The following is a 24,048-nucleotide window of genomic DNA, read 5'->3' as shown; positions in this document are numbered from 1 at the left end:
CCCTGTAGCTAGTAGCAGCCAGACAGCACTGTGGCTGGACACAGAGCTCAGCTGATCCGACTCGGCTAACGTGACGTTGGTAACAATATGCCCGTGGCGTGGAGATATGAAATAGTAGATACACGGACAACTTCTCACTAATCCATTTAGCCTTCGTGTTGTCTGCTGGAAGTTTACTCTGCATCTGGAATTACTCCTTGAGTGTCTCCTGTCGGCTTGTGTTGTCTCTCTGGCTGCTGGCTTTCAGATGCTTGATTACATTGGTAGTATTGTACAACACAATGGAGCTTCCACCCCTCGGAACGACAGCTTTGCAAACATTATACGTTGCTGTCTTGCTTTTTGGTGTTTGGAGACTCGAGAGTACATTCCAGAAGTAGAGTCAACTCCCACGTCTTCCAGCAGACAACACGAAGGCTAAAGGGATTACTGTGAAGTTGTCTCTCTCTCTGTCCCTCTCTGATGTCAGCATCAGATGATAGCAGTAACATTAATGGTAGCCTGAGCCTCACATACATAGCGACACAGTCGTGGTTGTACTCATTTGCACAAAACATTTCAGTAAAAATAATGACACACAAGACATAGCTTGGCAAATAAATCTATGTTTATTACTTTTCACAAATCAATTCAAATTGTTTTGGAAATGTCTAATGACCCAATTGTTATTGTGGAATATTATGAACCTAGGTACCTAACAGCTACCGTTATGAAAGATTTGCACACTTAAATGATTAAATGAATTAAATGATTGGCTGTGTCCGTGTCACTCGTAGCACACTCCATTAACAAGGGACATTTTTTCATGCGGCCGTGCTATCGAACCATTTCTTTATTCTATTGATGACATCTCTATCGCGATATATATTGCTATCGTGTTATCGTCCAGCCCTGGCTATGATGACTGTCGCATTGAGTGCTGTTGCTGTTAGCCATTATGCTGTTATGCTAGTGGGACAGTGTAGCAAAGTGTTGATGTCAGTGGGGCAGCTGATCTTGTGTGTGCCATGTGCTTTCGGACATGCATTTGTTTACATCGGACTAGGAGAAAGCTGGCTGTCAAGCATTGATGGGGAAACGGTCATTAGGTAAGTGAAGTGTCAGATAGTAAAATATTTGCTGTCTAAAAGATCTGACCTAAAATAAAGGTCTTAAAATATTTGTAGAGCAGCTGGGCAGTGCAGCTTTCCCTCTATCGGCCAAACATCGATTGCACGTCCTTCCCGACAAAGTACCGCTGTCGGATCGATATCTGCCCAATTAGCTACCGCTATCCATATGTAGTAGCGACACAGCTTGTATACAGCGGGACAGGTCGCGCAGACGTGTGTGCTATCTGGGATGTGGGCTCAACAAGAAGACCATTTTGAACTATTCCAAATGTAATCCAAAGTATTTGGAATGTTACTTAACTTAAGTAATCTAGTTAATGGAATACGTTACAAATTACATGTTAGGGCATGTATTCAGTAATCTGTATAGGAATACATTTTAAGAGTAGTAGTAGTAGTTGTTGTAATAGTAGGTTGTTGTTGTTGTGCTAGCAGTATTAGCATCAATGCTAACAGCATCAAAATACATGGAAATCCCCATTGACAAATCCGCAGCCGAGCTAGCCCTCTACGCCAGAAACACACTACATTCCACTCTACTTTCATGTTTTAATGTCAGAACCGTCAAACCGGCTCACTGCGGCCCGTGCGCGTTCAGCTTCACGTCCGAACCGACACCGAACCGCGAAACAGCACACAACCCGCACGAAAACACACGGCTAGGCTAAGCTAGCTTGTGAGCACTATCCGCACCAAAACAAACGGCTAGGCTGAAGCTAGCCTGGGAGCACAACCTGCTTCCAAACAAACGGCTAGGCTATGCTAAGCTAGCCTGTGAGCAGTCAGAGCAGAGGAGAGGCAGACTTACCGTCGGAGAAACGGTGAAACCCGCGGCGCGTGTGGCCGGTCACCAGGACATCACCGGGCACGGTGCCAAGCGTTCGGCGTGATGTCACGGGCTCGGAACCGGCCCGAGGGCGAGACGGTCACGGTGTTCACAGAGTCACCGAAGTTTTCTTATTGTACTGCTGTGTATGGCCGCCGCACTGCCATCTTGGATCGGTAGGCGTGAGAGGAGAGGGTCTTCTTCTTCTTCTTTAACATTCCCGCAGTGTAGACGCAACTTGGCGTATTACTGCCCTCCACAGGTGAAATATTTTAATTACGGTATATACAATGAAAATAATGATAATAAAATAGTGTCCAGTCCACCCAACATGCTCCAGCCCAGTTCATAATAATGTTTTGTCCATACTGTTACTCAGTCTGAGTTTGCGCAAAAGCATCCCTCAGTATTTTATCCATCTCTGTTCCAGATACGTCCACCACATCAAGGAACCTCTACCATCTCAATCCTCTCCGTCTTCCCACTCAAAGTAGCACCACAGTTTATAACCATGGCAATGAAAGTCATCGCTTCTTGTCCATGCAGATCACGTTCCTTTCAGAAAGTCGCTCGATGACGTCAGACGCTAATTTGCATATCAAATATGCAAAACGAAACAAAAAAAGCACGCCTCCAAGGGCCTGAAAAGCGCTCAATAAACTATGTAAGAGATAGATGTGCCTAGTGCCTACCTTCTCAGTAAAACTTGGATAGCTTACTTAGTAGAGCGGCATGGCCTGAATGTAGGGGATTTGCGGTTTGAATGTGCGGGGGTTGTGTTTTTTAATTAAATTCCTGGTGAAATATGGTCTAACGCTAAATGTGAACGTTCAGTCAACGCTGCAAATAGTGGGTGAAAAAACTTCAACTTTTGAACCTGGTGTGACGAACTTCCCACTCTGCTGGGCTGGTCTTGCAGTGATGTCGCAGGCGAGAGAGCTAGCAGGCAATGTTAAGCAGGCAAGGCCGCGTAGCAGCCGAGCTCATGCATGAACGGGGGCCGAGCTGCGTATGTATGTGATGTGCAGTGAACGAGCTGCAGGGCAGGCGAGGCCGCGAGGCCGCATAGTGGGCGAGCCTAGGATGCGCGTGAGATTGCCAGTGTTTTTAAATGTAGGCTAGTACAATAAGACTTTTACTCTGAAGGAACGAGGGTAAGCCCAGAAGTGAGCCTACTTTCTCCTTCTAACTTGACACAGCTTCTTTGTTTGCTGTGGTGTGCAATCAACGCTTTTATTGTGAAAGGACCGTGACCCGGAAGTGACCATCTGTCACACGGATCGAAATCACTGTTTGGTTATCCTCTCTCAGTAATGTTAAACAGAATGTGGTTTTGGGCTCTTTTCCCCGCCTCTGCGCCGCTCTGTCGCGTTTAACACCTGCCAGCCGCGCACGAGCCCCACTGGTCAACCGGATGCCTCGCCTGAACAGGGCGGCGGTGTGCGCGCTGCTTGTGACTGCCAGCTCGCTGTTCCTGCTGTTCCAGCTGTACTACTACAGGCAGTCTGTCGCCAAGGTAACCAAAGTAATCTCTCTCTCTCTCTCTCTCTCTCTCTCTCTCTCTCTCTCTCTCTCTCTCTCTCTCTCTCTCTCTCTCTCTCTCTCTCTCTCTCTCTCTCTATCTCCCTCTCCCTCTCCCTCTCTCTCTCCATCTCTCCCTCTCTCTCTATCTCCCTCTCTCTCAATTCAATTCAAATAAGCATGATCATAGTGACTTACAGTGTTGCCAAAGCAGTACTACAAATGGGACAATATTTAGACATTCTGAGTGAGAGCAGAAGTAGCTCAAGAGTTTGATGTATACTATTATGTAGCCTATGTTGTGTTAAAGTTGTGTGAACTGTCGCAGTTTTTAAAATGTAAACAGAGTCAGCCGGCTAGAGTCAGACACTCAATATTTATTTTTGTGCATATTTATAGAAACAACATGTAATGATAATGAAATGTGATTACCTATGATGCCTCTTTTCTTTAGCCTGGCCCTCACATCCTGAGTCGGACTGGACAGCTGACCGCCAGCGACCTCCAGTGGGTGAGTCACTGTATTACACTGTTTCATGTCTACCTCATTACTATTGTATATCAGTCCCTCCAGGATTTCAGTTTGTTTGTGATTTTTGCAATCAAAAATGCAGATTTTGCAGCAGCTTTTATCAAAAATCGCGATGCAATTTGCGATGTTGTACGTGATTTTTTTTTGCACACACACACACACACACACACACACACACACACACACACACAAGCTGATGACATCAGTGATGATGTCACAGTAAAAGGGAGCTAGGACTCTGTGTGTCTGTCCCACTGATGACATCTGTGATGTCCTAAATTCACACACACACACACACACACACACACACACACACACACACACACACACACACACACACACACAGCTGATGACATCAGTGATGATGTCACAGTAAAAGGGAGCTAGGACTCTGTGTGTCTGTCCCACTGATGACATCTGTGATGTCCTAAATTCACACACACACACACACACACACACACACACACACACACACACACACACACACACAAAGTCCCAGTGATGATGTCATCAGTGATGTCATAAATTGTGACATCATCAGTGATGTCAGAGGCATTGTGACATCATCAGTGCTGCACACATACACCCACACAAGAGACACCACACACACACACACATTCGTGTGCGCGCGCGCCCCCGATGATGTCATCAGTGACATCGTCATCAGTGATGATGTCATCAGTGATGATGTCATCATTTACTCATTATAAACAAAAGATATGTGATCCCCCCCCCAAAGTATTTATTTATGTGCTTTTTTTCACAGCAAACGTTGAAAAAGTTCCTGGGTCTGGCACGGCGTTTCGATTGGCCGCTCTTCCTGGCTGACTCCGCCTCCTTGGGCCGGCTCTCCCAGGATGCTTTGCTGCGGCGGGATGGACAGTTACGCGAGCCACACTGCAGCTTCCTGTGCACCGGCCGGCCAATCATGTCGTTCGCTCTGCTGGCCAACCTGTGGAAGTACGATGTGAGTGGCAAGTAGTGTACTACGAAATACTGCAGTACTGTGAGAAATACTAGGGATATTGAAGGTGTACTTAGAATATGTTTTTGCCATTCTCCCGAGTGGATTTGGGTTTGACTGGATCCAATGCTGATTGGCTGAAGGAGTTGTCTGTCAAGGGAAGTACACCCGCCCACTGCGATACACTGGGAGAAAGCTTGGAGCCAGACCATCTCGCAGAACCAAATGAAATGTGAGTTCACGTGATGGGCTGGTTTACCAGGCTAGGACATTTCTACATTTCTACAAAAAAATCTCAATTGCGCACTTATTTCTACTTTGTGCAGCCGTGTACCACTGGTTAACCCTTGGCATGCCAGAGGTGGCACCCGTGCCCTAAGTTGCTGAGACCTAACCTAAACTCCTACAAGAAAACAGGAGAAAAATGGCTACAAAAACAAAGGGGTTTGTCCCTTCTACAGATTGGTACTAGTGTTGAATAAATCAATAATAAATCAATAAAATGCTGCGTTGTTCCTCCTCAGGCTAACTTGCTGTCTGCAGCGGAGCAGAAAGGATTCCAGTTGCTGCAGCTGAGAGGAAAGGACCCTCGATTGGCCAGTCTGGACGACCTATCAGGAGAAGAGATTCCCCTGCACTTCCTGTTCCGCCTGCAGGGCCAAGTCATCCAGGTGAGCACGAAGTCTGCCTAGCAACAAGTGACAAACTAGGGGAAAGATAAAGCAAAGCTAACATACGGTAACACTCTATTTTGATAGTCCGCATACAGAGAGTCTAGAGAGTATTTGTAACACAAGTATCTGTAACACAACAGCTTATTAGTTGGCATTCAACAATTCAACTGTTTGTCTTTGTCTGTAGATGTTGTTTTAACAGCTTATATTATTAGTTGAGGGTTACTTCAGATGTTTAACAGAGTATCTACAGAGTTTATGTGACAATTCATGAACACACCTAATGTTACATATTGTCAGAATGAAATAGTAGCTCCATTAACACACCTAACATTACATATTGTCAGAATAATTGAGTAGCTCCAGATGATGAGAATCCGCTGTGTGGAATGGGAACTAGGGCTGTCCCAAACGATTATTTTCTTATCGATTCGACTAAAGGTCCTTACACATCAAGAGCGATGCGAATATACGGCACAAAATTGCGATGCGAGTTTTGACCCACCTGTCAATCACAGCCACAGATGTGTACACGTCGGAAGCGAATTTCTGAAAAATCGACCGTGGTTCAAAAAAATAAACACCGCAATAACGCTCAGCGAAACGTGCTCGGTGTGTAAGGACCTTAACGATTATTTTTTCGATTAGTCGATTAATCTAACGATTATTTTTTATTTAATTTTTTTATTATATAACAATAAATTTACCCAAAACAAATAAATAACCAAAAACTTCTCAATTTCTGTATTTTATTTAACCATCTCATTCTCTTTAACAGTCCAACATAAAATCTCTCAAATAAAATTAAAGCAAGAGCCTGTCCTCAAATAAAATGAATATAGTGCAATTAGGGATGTCAACGGTTAACCGTTAATCGATTAACCGTCGCTAACGTCGTTGTTCGGTTATTGCTGTCGGTCTATCAGTTAATATTATTATTATTATTATTTTTTTGTCTATTTACTCAATGAGCTCATGCCCAAACAAGGCATGTCTATTTAGATGCTGAAATGTTAATGCTTTTTGTGTTAGAATTATGCCTTTATTTTTTGTTGGCTTTGCTGAAATTTATAAGTTTATTGCCACATTTTGATCAGGTAATCATTCCAAAATCATTCTGGCTCTTATATGGATGACAAGGAAATATATTTTTGAGAGCTTTATTTCCTGTTTATGTAAACATTACAACAACAACAATCTGTTACAGATTACAGATAAATAGACACGCCTTGTTTGGGCATGAGCTCATTGAGTAAATAGACAAAAAAATATATATATTAAAAAATTATGAATTAACCGATAGGTTAATCGATTATTAGCGTCGGTTAATCGAAAGTGAAATTAACCGAAAATTGACATCCCTAAGTCAAGTCAAGTCAAATTTTATTTATATACCACCTTTCATACACAAGGCAATTCAAGGTGCTTTACAAAAAAATAATCGAAAAAACAAGCAGCAAAGCAATGCACATATAAAAAAACACACATAAAAAACACAGCCGACAGTTTTAGTTAAAATATATACTCAAATTAACAAACATGAAACATTATTTCTGTTTTAAATAAGTTACAAGGCCTAAGTGCAATTCAAAATAAAATAGTAGAATAAATTAAATTCAAGTCACTTTCAGGAGGAATACCAAAAACCTTGTGCAATGTCAACTGAGTTTAGCAGCAGTCCAACATAAAATCATCATCTTACAGTACAATGGTGTGCAATTTTCAGTAACAGTGCTCTTAATTTTGGAGAAAGACAAATGCTCCATGTAAGATGGTCACACATCATCCAGACACAAGGCTGTTTACAACTGTTACTTGTCGTTACTTTAAATGGCAGTAAAACGTCACTGAATGACCAAATTGATTGAACTTTTAACCATTTCGATTTCCACTTTCCATACGGACCCCAGTATGGGTTAGTTGTTTATAACGTGACCATATTTATAACGTTTATAACGTAGGCTACTCCGGTTTCCAGTTTATAACTCGGGTCTACAGCCAGAGTGCGGTTGTAGCTATTGCGCAACACACAGATTCAGCCCGCAAACCGGAGTACGTTATTAACGTTATAAATATAGTCACGACGTTAACAACTAACCAATGCTGGGGGTCCGTATTGAAAGTGGAAATCGAAATGGTAAAAGTTAAATCAATTTGGTCATTCAGTGGCATTTTACTGCCATGTAAAGTAACGAAAAGTAACAGTTAGCCGCTAAAATTAGCCACACGTGACGCGTCGAAGCACGTAGCGTGCGTCGACGTAATTACGTAGTCGACGTCATCGATTACGTCGACTCGCTGGGACAGCCCTAATGGGAACCAAACAATCTGTTCAACATCTACAGACAGACATCTACTTATAGAACGGATAGTTCCGGTTCTTGATTGTGATTGGCTGAGCCGCGCTCAAAGCCGTAAAATTAAAGATTTATTTATTTATGTGTTTGTTTATTTATGTTTTTTTTTTAATTTAGTTATTTTTAACTTTTTGTCCAGGTAGTGTTCCTGTCAGTTTTATGTTAACTTTTTTATTATTATATATTTTTCTTTCTTTCTGTTTATAATCATCATAACTATTTTTTATATATATTTTTTTATTTTCTCTTTGGTGGTTTTCCTCTAACTAATGGAACACCCGTGCAGTGTATCGGGCGGCAAAGCCATTGTTAGTTCACTCACTCACTCACTCACTCACTCACTCACTCACACAGAGATCGCCGCTCCCGTTGGGGTTGATGGAACACGAGGAGACAGGTGTCACTGCTGGCTAAGAGTTAACCGTAAGCTAGTCAAGGGCTAGTCAAGAGCAGGGGTGCCCAAATTCTTTCCCATGAAGGGCCAAAACTCAATCTGGGTGGAGGGCCGAGGGCCAAAAATAAACGTTGTGGAATTACATTAAAATGTATTGTGTTTTATAGAAAATTAACATTCTAAATCTCAAATAACATTTCAATATAATAATCTACTTTTTATCTGTTTGAAAAAGCGAGGGCATGTTTCGTTTCATAGTGGCAACGTATATTGTACTCTTTCAAAACAGCCACTCTCTGTCTGCAAATGAGACAAACCGCTGTTGAATTTACTTCGGTAAAAAAATACTCGTCTTGCCACTCCGTCCTAAACTTTATTTTGTCAGTGTGCCACTGCCATGATGATGATCTGTCCATCTTGCTGAGCTGGTGTAAAGCCAGTGACTGGGGAGGGATCAAATATCAGAGCTCACCCCCCAACCAGGTGATTCAGCCAACCAATCAGGAGCGATCAATCCTCAGACAGCAATGCCTCACACCCGTGTGATAGAGTCGGGGAGAGAGAATACCAGCTGCACAAAATTAACGTTAATAACATTTGTTTTCATATAGGAACCCCCTTCACCAAAACATGCAATATCCTGGTTGCTAATGTGGTTCCTCCTCCTATTTAGGGGAAAAAAGAAAAAAAAATCCCAAATCCGTGGCGGGCCAAAAAAAAAAGTTTGGCCCGCGGGCCCCAAATTGGTCAGCACTGGTCAAGAGAAAAACAGAACACGTCTGCATGGGCTGCTGGACTAAAGCAAAGTAACGGTATGGCAAGATGGCGCGGGCGTGACGTGTTCGTGGCGGGGCGGAGCGGGTGGCCGCGCCCATGCCATTGCCAATGACGCCTTCAGGCGTAATGGATGGTTTTATAGGGGTCAATTTTGAGAAAATAGACATTGTCCAGTTGGGAGTTGCAGGGAGCAACTTGGCATAGTGTGAGATTCCGAAGTTCGAAACAAAGTAAAACTACACACACAGGGACGAGCTCTACGCTCCCTTCCACAGGCTGCGGCTGCACGTTTGATTCCTGTGGCACTGAATCAACCGGCCCTGGGAAGACTCCCATTCCTGCTGTGTCATTCATTGCCCAGCACAAGACCAATCGTTCTCAAGGGGAGGGACTCGAACGTACAAAAAAAAACACTAGCCGTCAAGAGCGCTAAACACCAGGTGTGGTGCTGGGAAGACGAGCATTCCTAGAGCGTCTTTACCATTGAGAATGAATTGCAGAAAGGCCTCCAAACATCCCGGACCTAGAAGATATTTTATTATCTTTCCTGAGGAAGAGGTATCACTCTAGGGGGGGGGGGGGACAGAATGGGATGGAGTTATTTTGCCAAATATTTTGTTGGGAAGAGAGGTTACTTTGAACTTATTTTGGTTGGTTTATTGAAGCCCAAGGAGTGGTGTTTTTCTGATGAACCTGAACTGTGAACTCTTTGTTTCTGAGTGGATTATTGAACTGAATGTTTATTATTTTTGTCGATTATTGGACTGCATGTAAAGAACATTTTTCTTTTGTTTGAGCTTCTATGCACTGACTTTTTCCGAATTTGCCTCTCTGTGCCTTGCTGTTTATTGTGTGCAGTGTTGGTTTTTTGATTGCTATTACTTGGTGTTTGGATTTATTCAATGTGGGTTCATGACAGAGTGAAAGGAACTTTGATTCATGTATCCATAGGAGATTGACCTTAAAAAACCTTAAATAAACTATGTGTCGGAATTAAGCCCAGCTGGCACCCCGCAATCTTATAGGTAATCTGCTACACTGTGGTCAAAACACAATTTGCTCACACACTACAGTACTTCGCATTCTTATATTCGCATACGCCCTCTCATGTACGGTAATTTTTTTTTTTTTTAAACTTGCCTTTTTGTCCAGGTGGTGTTCCTGTACGAGCGCAGTGGAAACTATTTGTGGCACGGAGCTCTGCGTCTGAAGCCCGACGTCGACCGCAGCTTTACCGACTTCAAAAAGCTTGACTACGGTCACCATGCTGGGGCCTACGACAGGTTTGTATTGGTTTCTACTGGTTTATAATGGATCTACTGGTTTATAATGGATCGACTGGGTTAGAATAGTCCAGGGGCCGGTTGCACAAGATTTTCCTTAAAGTTGGAGTTAAAGTCTGTTGCACAAAACAGCCTTAAGTCTACTCCTCAAGGTCTCGACTTCAAACTCGGGGAGTGCGCTTAGGGGGGACTCAAGGGAGTGCAGGGAGCTGAATTCCATGCAATTTGGCATAGCGCCACCTACTGGCAACACAAAAAAACGCTTTATCTCGATAGCCATTCATCAGATCGACTTAAAACTTGGGCGCTGCTGGGGAATTTTTGTGAAATTCGGCACAGCGCCACCTACTGGCAACACAAAAAGTGGTTTAGCTTGAGAACCGTTCATCCGATTGACTTCAAACTTGGAGAGTGTGCTCCTGGGAACTCAAAGTAGTGCAGCGCTGAATTTCTTGCGATTTGACATAGCGCCGCCTACTGGCAACACAAAAAGCAGTTTTTCTCAAGAAACATTTGTCCAATTGACTTCAAACTTTGGGAGTGCGCTGCTCGGACCCCGATGGAGTGCGGTGCCGCATTTCATGCAATTTGAACTTATTCCAGGACTGTCTGTATGTCTGTCCTTCCCGTATCTCGAGAAGCGTTTGTCGGATCGGCTTCAAACTTGCGCTTAGGGGGACCTGGCAGAGTGCAGTGTGTGTGCGGGGGGGAAGCGCCCACGGGGTGGTGCATGGGGAAACGGGCACTGCACTAGTAAGAACAAAAACAAATTGTTTATATGTTTTTAGACCGGAGCTGGTGTTGACGACGCTCGATGGTTTGGACATTCGAATCCCGCGGAATATTTCCCGCTTCCTGTCAGAGCGAAGCCACGCCCGCTTCCTGGAGTGTCACTACCGAGACGCTCGCAACTTCCTGCAGGTATGGCAAACAGGAAGTGCTGTGAGGTCACACTACCTGTATGGATGCAAGTAACAAGTTAGTGACAGTATTTTGGAGAAGATTGAAAGCAACAGAAAGGGGAGGGAGAAAAGTTTTGGGGGGTGAATCTAAGTGGAAAAATAAATTGAATGTGAAAATAGTTGAATAATATAAAGGTTGTGAGTAGAACATTTTTTGAAAAAAGGTTTGAAGGTGGAAAAAATATAAATTTAACTTTCTTCCTCTTCATCCCTCCATCATCTGAGAAAAATTATATCTCAAGGCGATAGCATCTAAAAAAAACGGACGATAAAAGATTTTCTCCAGTTTTCAATAAATCTGTTTTCTCTCCCTCTCTCTCTCTCTCTCTCTCTCTCTCACTGGCTGTGTCTATGCAGCTCTACCCAGACGACTCGTCTCCTGAAGCAGTGGATTTCCGGCGCAGAGCGAAGTCTCTCCTCCGCCTGGCGGCTCAGACGCTCGACCGCCTGGCCGTGCCCTTCTGGCTGAGCAGCGGCACCTGCCTAGGTACAAACACCACCAAACTCCATTCAAAAAGCACTTCCCTGGGTACAAACACCCAAATCTTTTTGCGAGTGGAGGATCAGCCGTCCCAACCACCAGAGATGAGCTGTACGGCCTTCTCTGTCTACTGCGATCTCTCGTGACTCCAGTGAGCAGCTTTTTTGAAAATTGGAAATCAAAGCAATGTTTCTTTAACTTCATTCTAGGGGAGTGCATTAGTGTTTGCCACATTTTAGGTGAGGCTCCTAGCAGAGATGGAGACTTTGGACTTGCGACTTGGACTCGAGTCACACTTAAGTCTCTCTATCTCTCTCTCTCCCTCTCTCTGTCTCTCTCTCCCTCTCTCTCTCTCTGTCTGTCTCTCTCTCTATCTCTCTCTCTGTCTCACAGGCTGGTTCAGGCAATGCAGCATCATTCCGTACAGTCGGGATGTTGACATCGGGATTTTGGCTGCAGACTTCCGGCCGGACATCATGATGGCTTTCCACAATGCTGGCCTGCCGCTCAAACACAAGTTTGGCAAGGTGAGGGGGTGGGGCTAATCATGCTAACATCGCCATTGGTTTGAATGAGGAATGCTAACAGTGAGGGAAAGTGGAAGGGAGGCAAAAAAATCTGTTACAATTTTGCAAGAAAGGAGAACTAATGATTCCATAGGTTTGAATGAGGGAAGCTAAGGGACTGTCTGATATGTATGTGGGGTGGGATGGGGTAAAATATGATATATCATTTAAAAAATCAACTGCCTTCCCTGGCATTTATATTATTTTCTCTCTGCCTTCCCCCTGCACCTGTAAAAAAAGATCTGCCCTCCCCCACCTACAAGTTCAGCCTTTTATAATTGTATACACAGCTTAGTTTGTTTGAAATAAAACAGCAATTAACTCTTTATCACCATCATATCTGGTAAGCGAGAGCCATTGGTTTGAAATTGTAGGCGAACAGCTTACAGCCCACCTAACCAAAGAAAACCTGCTACACCCTATGCACTATGGTTTCAGACCAAACCACTCCACGGCATCTGCTTGTTGCTACTTCCTAGAGGTCAGAGGTCATCAAGGTGAGCCTGCCCTTGACAAGGGAGGGGTGGTAGGGGCTGTTTTCCTAGATCTCCGTAAGGCATAAGTCATATCTAACAGGCTTCACAGTGTGTCTTCACAGTGTGTCTTCACAGTGTGTGAAGATCATGGATAAGACATCACCTCTGAGAACCTTTAACATAGGAGTGCCACAAGGCTCCATCTTGGCTTCCATATTGTTCAGTCTTTATATCAATGACCTCCCCTTTGCATGCAAGGGAGTTGAAACCCTGATGTACGCTGATGACACGGTCCTGTTTGCACACGGAAAAACCTCTGAGATAGTCGCTGCGAAACTATCTGCAGCTTTAGATAAAGTTGCGGAATGGCTCAGTTCATCATGCCTTACCCTGAACACAGAAAATGGTAGTGTATGCTGACATGTAGCATGCATCCTACTGACGGTCAAGGTGTTCACTTTAGCCAGTGAGCAAGGCAAGATGAAACTCCATGTTTTTTTTATGGAGTTTGCTTAAACGAGAGGTTTGGTTCAACGAGACAACAGTTTCCACTGCACTTAGTCGCATTTACATTTTATCGATACGCCAACTTTTCCACCTTCCCCAAGCGTAAAAACTTTTTTGAGATATTTAAAAAAATATATTTTATTTATTTATTTTCACAAATGTTCTGCTTTTCCACAGAAATGGGCAAATTGAAAATGCACATAAAAGCAGGTGGATGGAAACTGACCTATAGAGGGATTTACCTACATTTGGTGAAAATAATAAATGGATTAAAGTCATGACATGAAATTAAGATCACATTAAAATATCTAAATCAAAAATCATCCAGCATTGGAATTGCTGATGACAACAGAACTTCTAATTAAGGCATGTGAGACCTGTAATTGTCTTGCAGCTAGAGGACAGTCTGGAGCTGTCCTTCCAGGGCGATGACGTTAAGCTGGACATCTTCTTCTTCTATCCTGAGGGAGACTTCCTGTGGAATGGAGGGACGCAGGCCAAGAGCGGCAAAAAGTTCAAGTCAGTGAAGTACTTTTTTACTTGTTATTTCCGTACGGTGTATTGTGTATGGAGACAAGATAAGATCAACTATATTTATCCCACACATGAGAAATTCACTTGCTACAGCAGCTCAAGAGTCAAAATAGAGGAAAGGAGTGGTAGAGCAACAAACAAACTTAACAAATAAACAAAATACTGTAAATACACTATTTACACACTAAAATACACCTGCCGCCTAATATATATACTATATACTATGAATATAATGGACAACCACACATGACAACTGTACACATACAGTAGAGTAATTACAGTACACATGGTGTGCATGATATGCACGATACGAATATACAAATATATAAATGTATGTAACTACAAATTTGCACAGAAAACTGGACTGCACAACATAGAACGGAGAATTGCACACATGATGTGCATGACCATATGCAAAGTATATTAATTATACTGATATCATCATCATCATTGATATCATTTGTCTCTCTCTCTCTGTCTCTCTCTCCCTCACTCTCTCAGGTATGTCTTCCCTGGCTTCTCTCTCTGTTGGACGGAGCTGTTGGAGCTGAAAGTTCGAGTTCCGTGCGAGACGCTGGATTACGTCACGGCGAACTACGGCTCCAACTGGAACATCCCAGTCAGGACCTGGGACTGGAAGAGTTCTCCAAGCAATGTCCAGGAGAACGGGGTGTGGCCTGTCAGAGAGTGGGCGGAGCTTATTCAGGTCTACTGAGAGAGAGACACAGACAGAGAGAGATAGAGAGAAATTGAATTCAACACTGGAGAAAAAACTAGGGGTCTGGAAGTGACAACAGTTTTAAAAGTGAAGAAAAAAAACAAGTCAAACTGATAAAAAAAAACAAAATTAAAAAAGTGAGTGTGTTTGATAGGGATGGGGCTTGATACCCGGTTAAGGACCCGGTTCCAAATCTCCCAAAACCCGAAAATCAATAAGGTCCGAGCTTATCGATACAGTTATCGATACTAGCTGGCCTTTCCCCCCCGCTCTTTCTCTCTCTCCCTCTCCGCTCTCAAGCGCTCCCTCTTTCACTCTGGTGTGGCGCACATTCCAGACATGAGTGTACACATCGATTGTCTAATAAAAGTTTTAATTTGATTAAGGATTGAATCCCGTGCGTTAAGCAATGATCAAACATCTCAGTGTTTGCCATCAGATCAAACCAAAATGTTGTACCTTCGACTGTCTTCATCAAGGGGGAACACCATCAACTTCGCCTGCTTTTGCGGGTCAATATGAATACAACCATTAGTTTCCTAATAATTTGAATTGTGGACCCACTCAATTAGACATACTTTCACACTTTAGTGTGAAAATGAAATACTTATTGAAACATACAACTTTTTTTTTTCAATATTTAACACATTTACAGACCTAGCACTAAATTATTTATTTATTTTATTTTTGGAAAAAGTGTTGCTGCTGCTTTGCTGATATTATTTTACTATTTGAATGTCATGTTGAAACATCCCTGTGCATTTATTTTCAAATAAATTCCTAGCATCAGCAGTGTTTATTGTAGCCGAGTTTAATCATTCTGTTCAGAAATCAAGTGTGTGTTTTCCCAGGATGGCGAGGGCATGTCCCACCGTTCCCCGGGATTGCGAACGCATCGATGCTCTTTAGGCTATACATGAGGGCAGAATTCAAAATATTGTAAAAAAAAAATCAGTTTTTGAGATACAATTCTGAGATTTTGAAACTAAAATTATGTTCTTCACAAATAAGAAAAGTAGGGAAGCTAGAAATTTGAAGTTATATGGAGTTAATTTAGAAAGAGTAGAATGCTTTAGGTTTTTGGGAATACATTTTGACCCCAAGACTGTTGGCACAATTAGATGTTATTCAGGCTCGTGCTCTGAGGATTTGTTTAGGGGCAGTGAAAACAGCACCAGTGTGCACTGCTCACTCCAAGTTGAGGCAGGAGAAATGCCGCTGGGGTTAAGGAGGAAACACCTGATGGCTAACTACTGGATCAATTTAAAGGGACATGGAGTTAGTCATCTGACTAAAGGGGTTTTGGGGGATTGCTGGGAGAGGGGTAAATTACAGAAAGCATGTTTTTGGTGGGTAGGTAAGAAGGTGGCAGAACAAATGCGTATTCATGAAGTAGAGTTTGTGGCCGGTGTTGTGGCCGGTGAGACCAGTATGGACCTTGAAGGAGGCGAGTGTGGACATGGAAATTTTGGAAGTAAAGAGCAGGAGTAGACAGGCAGATTTAGTTCAGGAATTTTACAGTTATATGGACAGTCAGTATGGGAACTTACTACATAGCCTACAGATTTTTACAGATGGGTCTAAGGATCCATAGACACAGGTAGGTAACAGGGGCTGCGGTGGTGATTCCCAGTAAGAGGATAGAGATCAGTAAGAGAACAGCAGATAATTTAAGTATTTATGCATTTGAGTTAGTGACAATTCTGTTAGCATTAGAGTGGGTGGAGGAAGGAGTGGCAAATAAAATAATCATTTGTAGTGACTCGGTGGCAGCATTATCAAGCATTAACTGGAGCAGGGAAAAATCAATATTTAGTGTGCTAATTCAATGTTAGATAGGCAGGGTGAAAGTATAAAGTTCATGTGGGTACCAGCACACACCTCGGGTAATGAGAAAGCAGACAAGGCAGCAAGGGAGGCGATCAGGAGAGAACAGGTGGACATTGATATCAAACTTTCAAAATCAGAGGGGAAAAGCATAGTGTGGAGGGAAATAGTCAAACAGTGGCAACAGCAGTGGGATAGTCCAAAAGGGAGACATTTGCATGAAATACAAAATAAAGTGGGAGTGGTGGGGAATAGTGGGGCTAATAGGAGAGAACAAAGAGTCATAAGTAGAATGAGAATTGGTCACAGCAATGTAAATGGAACACGTGTATAATAGGGAAGCATCCAACTGGGCATTGTAGTCAGTGTCAAGTAAGGGAGACGGTGGAGCATGTACTGATCTCATGCAGGAGATATGAAGCGGAGAGGGTGACAATGATGACTGGACTGCAGAGACTGGGACAAATAGAGGTCAGTGTGAAGGGTATAATGGGATGTGTGGGAGCAGTGGAAGGGAAGAAACTAGTTGTCAGTTGTTTTTATAGAAACTGGTCTAATAACAAGACTAATGGATTAGGAGAACATTGGATGGATTAGTCCAGAAGGAGGCGGTAATGCAACATTTTGGATGCCAACCGCCGTAAAACCAAACAGAAGAAGAAGATCCACACTCCATTTCAGAAGGTGGCGGTAATGCACCATCAGTTGTTTGCCAACCGCCATAAAACACTAGTAGAAGAAGGAGAAGATGACGTCACATCTGCGCCACTGTCACAAGCGTCGCCCTATGCTACTTATGATGCTAACCGAGAAGAGGTATGTGTTGTTTTCTGTCATAGTTAAACATGTATTTCGGTTTGTAACGTTAGAAATGCAGGTGTTAGCTGTATACATATAAATGTTAGTCTGCAGACTGTGACGGAGTTTTGTGTCAGTCAAATATCAAGTACGTTTTCAAGCGCTACAGCCAGCCAGGCTCTGACGTAGCAACGGGCTTGATGATGTGTGCGTGTGTGTGTGTGTGTGTGTGTGTGTGTGTGTGTGTGTGTGTGTGTGTGTGTGTGTGTGTGTGTGTGTGTGTGTGTGTGTGTGTGTGTGTGTGTGTGTGTGTGTGTGTGTGTACAATAGTGAAGTTTTGGTGCAAGGCCGATTTTAGTTTGCAGCGTTCAGTAACAAATCAATAATGCAATTTATTGCAAACAAATTGAATAATCAATTTTATCGATTAGTTGTTGCAGCCCTAAAATTGAACGCTAAATCTAGTTTTGAAGCTCATAGGTATAGGGTGACAAGCAGCTTACTTTTGTTATATTTTGAGTCCTGCAATCCACAAAGCTTCAGTTTTTGCTTAGATCGTCCTAGAGCTGGATCACGTTAATGTAATCAGCCAGCTGACATCACAACAAATTGACAACGAAAATGTGTCATGCTAGCTTATCGGGAAGGAGGCTAAATAATGCTTCAAATTTAGGCAAAATTTAGACAAAGGAAAAACTACAGTATTTCAAAGGGGTCCCTTGACCTTTTACCTCAAGGTATCTGAATGAGAATGGGTTCTATGGGTACCCAGGCGTCTCCCCTTTAACACCCCAGACACACTAAGCCGACAGTCGGCCATGTCTGGGCGTCTGTCGTTCTAGTATTTGCAGTGTGTCCCACACTGTTGGTTCTTGCCAGCAGCTTTTCCAGCCGGCGTCGGGTCGTTGTTGGTGAGAGAAATCATTCTGATTGGCTGGTCAGGGGTAGCGAAACAGCGCAGGAGGAGGCACACACTAAACAGTCTGCTCATTTTCCAACTTAAGCTCATTATGAACTGAAACACATATTTTCACAACGACATGCCTTTGGGAAAGCCCATCGAGCCTGTCGCTGGATAACACATCACCCATCTAGTGTGGTTTCTCCTTATGTTTCCAGCTCCGCCTCTTCCTTTCTTCTTCCACAAGCAAAAGACCAGACAAGGGCTGACAACACCAGTGCCATTTGCAACTTTTTATCAGACATATTCTCAATTTGAAGTAGCTATATTACGAAACTGTTTAAGTGAGTGAAATGATAGGCGAACGCTGCTTTGCATCAAGTCTCACGCAGGTGCAGAACATACTGCCCAGGTGCAGAACATACTGCCCAGGTGCAGAACATACTGCCCAGGTGCAGAACATACTGCCCAGGTGCAGAACATACTGCCCAGGTGCAGAACATACTGCCCAGGTGCAGAACATACTGCCCAGGTGCAGAACATACTGCCCGTCGGCTGTCGTGTTTGCGGTGTGTTCACGTGCAACTTTTTGGCCCAACACAGCAGACGTGAGGTGACGCATCGGTCGGCCTCTAGTTGCCTCTAGTAGTCCTTTCTGGTTTTCCCGGTGTCTCTCCGCCTTTACAGATAAGCTAACGTGTTTCACAGCCTAACATTGGCAGGTACTATGGAGCAAGGGCTTGATGGCATGTGTGTGTGGAGAAGATTGCACGTCACTGAGCTTTTCTCTTGTTTTATTGACTTGACCAGAGACAGCCACCATCCAGTGTTCCAGAGAGCAGAGACATCCACCATCCAGTGTTCCAGAGAGCAGAGACATCCACCATCCAGTGTTCCAGAGAGCAGAGACATCCACCATCCAGTGTTCCAGAGAGCAGAGACATCCACCATCCAGTGTTCCAGAGAGCAGAGACATCCACCATCCAGTGTTCCAGAGAGCAGAGACAGCCACCATCCAGTGTTCCAGAGAGCAGAGACATCCACCATCCAGTGTTCCAGAGAGCAGAGACAGCCACCATCCAGTGTTCCAGAGAGCAGAGACATCCACCATCCAGTGTTCCAGAGAGCAGAGACATCCACCATCCAGTGTCCCAGAGAGCAGAGACATCCACCATCCAGTGTTCCAGAGAGCAGAGACATCCACCATCCAGTGTCCCAGAGAGCAGAGACATCCACCATCCAGTGTTCCAGAGAGCAGAGACATCCACCATCCAGTGTTCCAGAGAGCAGAGACATCCACCATCCAGTGTTCCAGAGAGCAGAGACATCCACCATCCAGTGTTCCAGAGAGCAGAGACAGCCACCATCCAGTGTTCCAGAGAGCAGAGACATCCACCATCCAGTGTTCCAGAGAGCAGAGACAGCCACCATCCAGTGTTCCAGAGAGCAGAGACATCCACCATCCAGTGTTCCAGAGAGCAGAGACATCCACCATCCAGTGTCCCAGAGAGCAGAGACATCCACCATCCAGTGTTCCAGAGAGCAGCCAGTGGGTCCTTCCTTCAGTCAGCTCAGCCAGAGAAGACAACTCAGGAGCTAACTGAGGTGCCTCCAGAGGCCAGGCACAGCCGTGACACAGGCACCAACACTCAGGCAAGGCACGTTCATTTGTAGAGCACATTTCATACACAGATTCAAAGTGCTTTACATAAAATGGATAAAAAGAAAAGCGCAGAGTTACAAGGTCAAATATAAGATCCAAAAGGTCACAGTGCAAAATTATTAGCATACTTTACTTTGTGAGTGAATTCATATGCATACTTAAATCATGTACCATTGTGAATGAATTCGGTAAGTGTTTTTCCACGTTTATATTAAATCCTCTCTTTTTCCTAAATGTACGTTGATCCAATCTAAGTCACATAATACTTTATCTTGGTTAACTTACCTCAGTCCAAACTTCACTGCTGCAGTCAGATCACTGCTAAATTGCAGAAGTGATTGTTAGAAATGTGGTTCAAAGTCTCTACCAGGCTCTAGGTTAATCTTTCAGAACCTCATTGCTGTGTGTGAGCAATACACTAGGAAAAAGGGTTAGGGTTAGGGTTAGGCTAACCCTAACCCTGTGTGTGAGCAATACACTAGGAAAAAGGGTTAGGGTTAGGGTTAGGCTAACCCTAACCCTGTGTGTGAGCAATACACTAGGAAAAAGGGTTAGGGTTAGGGTTAGGCTAACCCTAACCCTGTGTGTGAGCAATACACTAGGAAAAAGGGTTAGGGTTAGGCTAACCCTAACCCTGTGTGTGAGCAATACACTAGGAAAAAGTCAGTACCCACACATTAGAGTTCATAAATGGCAGATGTGATAGAAATCTGGTTCAGATTTAACCAAATCTAAGTCACAGAATATTGTCTCTTGGTCTATCTTACCCTCAGTTCAAGACCTCAATGCTGCTCGTCTCTCCCAGACGACCATGGATCCGGAGTCGTGGACTGAGCCTGTAGACTGCGACTCTGAGAAGAAAGCACTGCAGCGCAGAGTGAAGGAGTCGTGGACTCAGCCTGTAGACTGCGACTCTGTGAAGAAAGCACTGCAGCGCAGAGTGAAGTGCGACGCCCCCTCCATCTCCCTCACAGAGCTCTCAGGCAAGTCTGAGGTGTTGGAGAAGTTCCTGAGAGTGGAGAGTGACGGCATTAAGACTGCCTACGCCGTGTGTAAGACCTGTAAAGTAGTGATCAAATACACCACAGAGTCAGGCACGAGCGGTCTGCAGAGACACAGCTGTAAAGCAGGCGCGCAGGTGAGAATCTCCTCCTTTGGGAAACGCAAGGTCCCGGCCGCGGTCAAGTCTCGTCTCGCCGACATGATCGCTCGCATGTGCAACCAGGATGTAGCACCCTCTGCTGTGGTGGAGGGACAGGGCTTCATCAATGTCGCTCAGGTAAGACGAGAGCTACAGTACATTTGACTTACATATATCAACAACCTCGTTTCCACTAGGCGTAATTACACGGTGACCAGTCAGAGAATTAGGTTGTTATCTGCTGGTAAATGTTAAACGGATTGTCATATGTCATTCTCAGGAGCTGCTTCACATCGGCGCCAAATATGGCGGCAGCGTGGAGGTGGGAGACGTCCTGCCCAGTGCTTGTGCCATATCCCACCATGTGGAAGATGAGTGCGAGAGAGTCAAGAGAGCTATGGAAGAGCTCCAACAGGTATAGACAAACCGGGCCCAGAATCCAGCCAGGTAGATAACGAGTCCAGCCAGGTAGATAACATTAGAGACAGGCCCTGAGTCCAGCCAGGTAGATAACATTAGAGACAGGCCCTGAGTCCAGCCAGGTAGATAACATTAGCCGACAGGCCCTGAGTCCAGCCAGGTAGATAACATTAGAGACAGGCCCTGAGTCCAGCCAGGTAGATAACATTAGAGACAGGCCCTGAGTCCAGCCAGGTAGATAACATTAGAGACAGGCCCTGAATCCAGCCAGGTAGATAACATTAGAGACAGGCCCTGAGTTCAGCCAGGTAGATAACATTAGAGACAGGCCCTGAGTCCAGCCAGGTAGATAACATTAGAGACAGGCCCTGAGTCCAGCCAGGTAGATAACGTTAGAGACAGGCCCTGAGTCCAGCCAGGTAGATAACGTTAGAGACAGGCCCTGAGTCCAGCCAGGTAGATAACTTTAGAGACAGGCCCTGAGTCCAGCCAGGTAGATAACATTAGAGACAGACCCTGAGTCCAGCCAGGTAGATAACATTAGAGACAGGCCCTGAGTCCAGCCAGGTAGATAACATTAGAGACAGACCCTGAGTCCAGCCAGGTAGATAACATTAGAGACAGGCCCTGAGTCCAGCCAGGTAGATAACATTAGAGACAGGCCCTGAGTCCAGCCAGGTAGATAACATTAGAGACAGGCCCTGAGTCCAGCCAGGTAGATAACATTAGAGACAGGCCCTGAGTCCAGCCAGGTAGATAACATTAGAGACAGGCCCTGAGTCCAGCCAGGCAGATAACATTAGAGACAGGCCCTGAGTCCAGCCAGGCAGATAACATTAGCCGACAGGCCCTGAGTCCAGCCAGGTAGATAACATTAGAGACAGGCCCTGAGTCCAGCCAGCTAGATAACATTAGCCGACAGGCCCTGAGTCCAGCCAGGTAGATAACATTAGAGACAGGCCCTGAGTCCAGCCAGGTAGATAACGTTAGCCGACAGGCCCTGAGTCCAGCCAGGTAGATAACATTAAGACAGGCCCTGAGTCCAGCCAGGTAGATAACATTAGAGACAGGCCCTGAGTCCAGCCAGGTAGATAATATTAGAGACAGGCCCTGAGCCCTGAGTGGTGCCTGCCCTACCTGTCCATATAGATGGGCCACCACTGGTCCATAGCCCAGTTAGAGATTTAGTTTGAGCTTAAAACACTTTGTGTGATCCTCACAGGAGATCCAATCCTCAGAAGAGATCGAAGGTGAGGTTCCAGTCGACCAAGACAACCACGGAGCAGGCTGCAGCCGGTCTGTCATCCCAGTCAACCCCCTCTCTGAGCGGTCTGTTGCCCCAGTCACCCCCCTCTCTGACCGGTCGATTACCCCAGCCACACCCCTCTCTGAGCGGGCGAGCAGGAGAGGACCACAGCTGGATCTGTCGGAGGTCCAGAAGACCATCCTGAGGTCTCTGGAGAGTCCAGAAGACTACGATGAGCTGTACTTCAGGAGCCTGGTGGGCTCGTTTAAGAGGCTGTCGCTACAGAAGAAGGCCCAGGTCAGGATGAAGATAGAGAGGCTTCTCTATGAGGCCGAGTTTGAATCATAGACTGTTTTTTTAATATATGGGTGATGTCACAAAGTGGATTGTGGACTCCTGTTTTGAAGCTTCCAGTTTGGCATTTTGACTGTCGCCATCTTGGTTTGTTTGTTGGTTTCAGCCAGAAGCAGCGTGAGACCAGGGGTTTCCCACAGAGCCGCAGCGCCACCTGCTATTGGTCCGTGATTGACAAGCTGTGCGATCACTGGACAGGCAACCTGTCAATCACGCCCCAAAACATAGTCTGATTTACCGTCTTATTTTACTCTAAATGGGAGCATAATTTACCAAATTAACTTCATGCTGTATTGAAGAAGACTTGAAACTAGCGATTGAGAGCATAAACTCATTAGGAAAGTGTTTACTGAGGTCATAAATCAAATGAGAACAGAAGTAGGCTCATTTCCCTATTGACTTCTATACAATCTGACTTCGTTTTGCAGCCAGTCTATGAGAAAGAATGCAGGTTTAATGCACTTAGGCACTGGCTTCATTTTTCATCCACAGCGGCTGCCCCTTGGTTTGAATAGATGGGTTACACACACACACGCACGCAATAATGTTTTGTACAATTTACAGTTTGACTGGTTTGTGTAATTTGCACTTAATTATGACATGTTCTCTCTGTCTTCTATGTATCTTTCACATTTGACACATTAATAAACACATGTTATAACAAGGCTCATCATGTCTAGGGGGTGACTAGCACCAGTGACTCCGTAACATGTAACAAGCAGGCTGCTATCAAATGAGACACAGAAACACGAACAAACGGTTCTGTTTTTATTTTTTGTTACTAGAAACGAAAATCAAATAAGCACGCATTTCGAATATCAAATAACAAGTCCAATTTTGTTTTTATGCCTCCGCCGGTGATAACCAGGCCGGAGGCATTATGGATTTTGGTTGTCCATCCGTCCGATGTACGTACGTCCATCTGTACGTCACTTGCGCCTATTTTGGCTGAACAAAAAATATAGAAAACGGTTTTGACGGTATTAAAAATCATACCGCCGGTATTTCTAAATA

At 44.5% G+C, this 24,048-nt stretch overlaps 2 protein-coding genes across 3 annotated transcripts; both read left to right on the top strand.

Annotated features, from left to right (window-relative positions):
* The first annotated feature begins 3,225 nt into the window (after positions 1 to 3,225).
* fktn (fukutin) lies at positions 3,226 to 15,436 on the top strand. The gene is made up of 10 exons (XM_083641569.1): positions 3,226 to 3,454; positions 3,914 to 3,970; positions 4,758 to 4,958; positions 5,480 to 5,626; positions 10,310 to 10,440; positions 11,229 to 11,361; positions 11,760 to 11,889; positions 12,277 to 12,410; positions 13,827 to 13,951; positions 14,468 to 15,436. The coding sequence occupies exons 1-10, from the start codon at positions 3,353 to 3,355 to the stop codon at positions 14,679 to 14,681; spliced, it is 1,374 nt and encodes a 457-aa protein (XP_083497695.1). The 5' UTR covers positions 3,226 to 3,352; the 3' UTR covers positions 14,682 to 15,436.
* Positions 15,437 to 19,369: 3,933 nt separating this feature from the next.
* Positions 19,370 to 23,666, top strand: LOC310781240 (uncharacterized protein). 2 transcript variants are annotated; one of them, XM_083641805.1, is made up of 4 exons: positions 19,370 to 19,863; positions 20,647 to 21,152; positions 21,295 to 21,429; positions 22,657 to 23,666. In XM_083641805.1, exons 2-4 carry the CDS (start codon positions 20,685 to 20,687, stop codon positions 23,026 to 23,028), a joined length of 975 nt encoding a protein of 324 aa, XP_083497931.1. In that variant the 5' UTR covers positions 19,370 to 19,863; positions 20,647 to 20,684; the 3' UTR covers positions 23,029 to 23,666. The 2 variants fall into 2 exon arrangements, with proteins under 2 accessions (XP_083497931.1, XP_083497930.1); XM_083641804.1 differs by having other exon boundaries at positions 19,370 to 19,868.
* The last annotated feature ends 382 nt before the right edge of the window (positions 23,667 to 24,048 follow it).

Source organism: Poromitra crassiceps (genome assembly GCF_964638095.1).
Source record: "Poromitra crassiceps genome assembly, chromosome: 8".
In the NCBI taxonomy this organism is placed as follows: Eukaryota; Metazoa; Chordata; class Actinopteri; order Beryciformes; family Melamphaidae; genus Poromitra; species Poromitra crassiceps.
The sequence above is the reverse complement of the archived record's forward strand: the minus strand, read 5'-3'. Positions and strand labels throughout refer to the sequence as shown.

Coding starts and splice junctions, on each gene's coding strand:
- fktn (XM_083641569.1), top strand. CDS start 3,353: ATGCCTCGCCTGAACAGGGCGGCGGTGTGCGCGCTGCTTGTGACTGCC. Junction 11,362..11,759: donor ACGCTCGCAACTTCCTGCAG/GTATGGCAAACA, acceptor GTGTCTATGCAG/CTCTACCCAGACGACTCGTC. Junction 13,952..14,467: donor AAGAGCGGCAAAAAGTTCAA/GTCAGTGAAGTA, acceptor TCACTCTCTCAG/GTATGTCTTCCCTGGCTTCT.
- LOC310781240 (XM_083641805.1), top strand. CDS start 20,685: ATGGATCCGGAGTCGTGGACTGAGCCTGTAGACTGCGACTCTGAGAAG. Junction 21,153..21,294: donor GCTTCATCAATGTCGCTCAG/GTAAGACGAGAG, acceptor TGTCATTCTCAG/GAGCTGCTTCACATCGGCGC. Junction 21,430..22,656: donor CTATGGAAGAGCTCCAACAG/GTATAGACAAAC, acceptor TGATCCTCACAG/GAGATCCAATCCTCAGAAGA.